Source organism: Vigna unguiculata, unplaced genomic scaffold (assembly GCF_004118075.2).
Source record: "Vigna unguiculata cultivar IT97K-499-35 unplaced genomic scaffold, ASM411807v1 contig_551, whole genome shotgun sequence".
In the NCBI taxonomy this organism is placed as follows: domain Eukaryota; kingdom Viridiplantae; phylum Streptophyta; class Magnoliopsida; order Fabales; family Fabaceae; genus Vigna; species Vigna unguiculata.
This window is the reverse complement of record NW_021011269.1, coordinates 39,345-42,423: the sequence shown is the minus strand read 5'-3', so window position 1 is coordinate 42,423 and position 3,079 is coordinate 39,345. Positions and strand designations below refer to the sequence as shown.

Sequence of the window (3,079 nt, the reverse complement as noted above, 5' to 3'; positions counted from 1 at the left end):
TATTGACCAGAATTTAACCAAAGTTTGACCAGTTGACCAGATTTGACCAATTTGACTGTGCAATCATAGACTGACACGTGGCGTAGAGAGTCTCTCCAGAATTAGGGTTTGCTCCTCCTTCCTCCTTTGGCTGCTGCCCTGGATTTCATGGAGGCTTGTGGTTGCTGTCATGGTCTGAATGCGTTGCGACGGCTCCGGCAAGTGGTGGTGGCACTGCTGTTGTAGGCTCGTTGCAATGACGCTAGCCTCGCATGTATTTGTTTGAATTCCTGTGCGATGGCAGCAAGCTCACGTGCGCGAGGAAGATGATGATTGCGGATCTGGTGCGTGTTGCTGCTGGAACGGGTTCTCACACTTACGTTGCTGCTCGTGCTGGTTGAAGGTGTGTTGAACGCTATTGTTGCTGCAATGGAGGTGTTACTCGCAGTTGCAGATCTGCGTTCTCGGGTAGAAGAACTCGCGGTGACTGCTACGAACGGTGATGCGCAAATGCTGGTTCGTTTCTGCAATGGAGAAGATGGACGCGCAAATGGTGCGGACGAACATGGAGATTGCTACGTTGTGTAAATAGATTTATAATGCTGCGAAGATTAGAGTTCGTTGCGGAGAAGCTCACGGTGGTGCTGCAGACCTGTGGTGGAGACGGCGCGAGAAGATGGTTAAGGTTCGAACTGCTGCCATGATTGGTTCTTCTCCGGCAACGAGCGATGGTGGCTGGTGAGTGCGTCACAAGCGCGGTGGGTGCGTCGTGGTGGCGCGAACGATGTGCGAGGAAGATGGTGGAGTCTGCTGCAGGCGCAGAGGCTGCTGCGTGGAGTTGCGGTTGCTGGCGTGAGTGACAGCTGCCGTGGAGGGTGGTCATGGTGGCTGAAATTAGGGTTAGGGTTTCATGTGAGATGGAGGAGATGATGACGTTGCAGTGTTTAATTGGTGCAAATTAGTTTGCAAGGATAATGACGCATGTTAGCATTTGGTTGGCCTGATTTGAAAGGTGGGGATTGCCACATGGCAGCATCTGGTTGATTGGAGTTTAAGTGGTAGGAGGGGTGCAACTTATTGAAAACTGGGGGGGTAGAACAGGTTTTTGGTGGTCCACTTTAGAAGGAATGTGTAAATAAAATCTGGGGGTGCATTTAGCTCCTGATTTATTCTTTTCCAGAATTTCCTGATTTTGGACTTATTTTGTAACTTTGAATATTTCAAATCCACACTTTTAATGACCCAAATTAAACTTCAGTTGCATTAACAAACGTTAGAATATCCAATAATATTTTATGCAACTAAAGTCAATTTTTACGCCATTTTTACCTTACGTACTCAATAAATCCAATAATCATAAATCTTAATTAAATCAATCCTTAAGCACAGAAAATTCAATTAAATCCTTAAATTTAAACATTAAATGAGGGCAAAAATTTAGACTCATCAACTGTCGTCTTTCTTCTTAACTAGTAACACTAGCGCTCCCTAAGGTGATACACTAGGTCTGGTAAATTGTTTCTCCAGCAGTTCTTCAATATTTTTCTTCAACTCTACTAGCTCAATGAGGTTCATTCTGTAAGGTGCTATAGACATTGGCCCTGCCCCCGGCACCAGATCAATGGAGAACTCTATCTCCCTAGAAGGGGGTAAGCCAGGCACGTCCTCAGGGAACACATCTTAGAAGTCCCTTACCATAGGTGTTTCAGTATTTATGCTTCCAGTCTCAACAGATAGTTGAGTCAGAATCAAGAAACACTGAGATCCTTCCTTCATTGCTTTATCCACCTGCTGGGAGGACATCAACAAATATTCTTCTTCCAAGCTAGGAAACAACACCTTTTTCTCGTTGCAATCAATGAGAATGTGATTGGCAGATAGCCAATCCATTCCCAAGATTACATCTAACCCTTCCAGAGGTAAACAAATAAGGTTTACCCTGTACTTGCTCCCCTCAACCTCGATCAGACACCTAGCACACACTATCGAGGTTCTGACTAACCCAGAAGCAGGCGTGGACACCACCAGGTCATACTGGAGTTCCCTCATCGGAAGACCCAACTCTACCACTTTAGATTCCGACACAAGGGAGTGCGTCGCTCCCGAATCATATAGAACATGTAAGCTCCTACCAACAATCACACAAGATGCGATGATACGATTACCTGATCTGGCTGCCTCTGCACCTCCCCTCGTCTGATATGGCTGAGGTTGTGATGGAGGCCTCGACACTGTACTCCTACCAGCGGGGCAATCCTTGATGAAGTGGCCCTCATGGCCACATCTATGACATGTCCTCCTGCCAACAAGTTAGGGGCAAGCACTCTTCATATGAGGTCCTCCATAATGAAAGCATTGTGGCCTAAAAGGCTAAGACTGCTGAGGCTGATGTGAAAACCTCCTAGGCCCCTGAGGCTGAGGCTTAGAGTATGGCTTCCTCCTGTCGTCGTGTTTGCTCGTGGACCCAGATGGTCCTCCTAGCTTCTGTTGAGATCACTGCTGAGCTTCAACTTCAACCTTAAGCTTATCCATTACTCTTGCCTTCTTTACCAAGGCAGGGAATTCCTTGATAGAGAGTGGAGCCACCATGAGTTTGAGATCGCCTCTCAGCCCATTCTCAAACTTCCTACACTGTCAGTCCTCAACCATCTTTAAGGTGTGAAATCTGCCCAGGTGTTTAAACTTTTCAGCATACTTTGATACTGACATGTCTCCTTGCATCAGCTGCAAGAACTCAACCTCCTTTGTGTACTTCACACTATTTGGGAAGTACTCAGCATAGAACTTCTTCTTAAACAACTTCCAAGTGATGGGTTCCCTACTATCTTCCAACATCATCTTCATGCTGGACCACCAATGCACGACCTCTCCAGCAAGAAGGTACTCAATGTATGGTAATCTGTTCTCTACAGGACATCTCATTGCATTATAGATTCGTTCCATATCCTACATCCGATGATCGGCTCCATCCGGGCTAGTCTTGCACTCGTGGTGGTGGAGCTTGGGAAGAACCCGCTACTGAACGGTTTTCTCCTAGCTGATGCAGGGCTTCCAAATGCCTCTGCTGAGTCGCCTCTGCTGCTAGTCTTGCAGACTCCAT

At 46.8% G+C, this 3,079-nt stretch overlaps 1 protein-coding gene across 1 annotated transcript; it reads right to left on the bottom strand.

Annotated features, from left to right (window-relative positions):
• Positions 1-1,659: 1,659 nt before the first annotated feature.
• LOC114172432 lies at positions 1,660-3,079 on the bottom strand. Its single transcript, XM_028056912.1, has 4 exons — positions 2,992-3,079; positions 2,687-2,885; positions 2,477-2,605; positions 1,660-2,278 (listed from the first exon to the last, which is right to left on the bottom strand). Exons 1-4 carry the CDS (start codon positions 3,077-3,079, stop codon positions 1,660-1,662), a joined length of 1,035 nt encoding a protein of 344 aa, XP_027912713.1.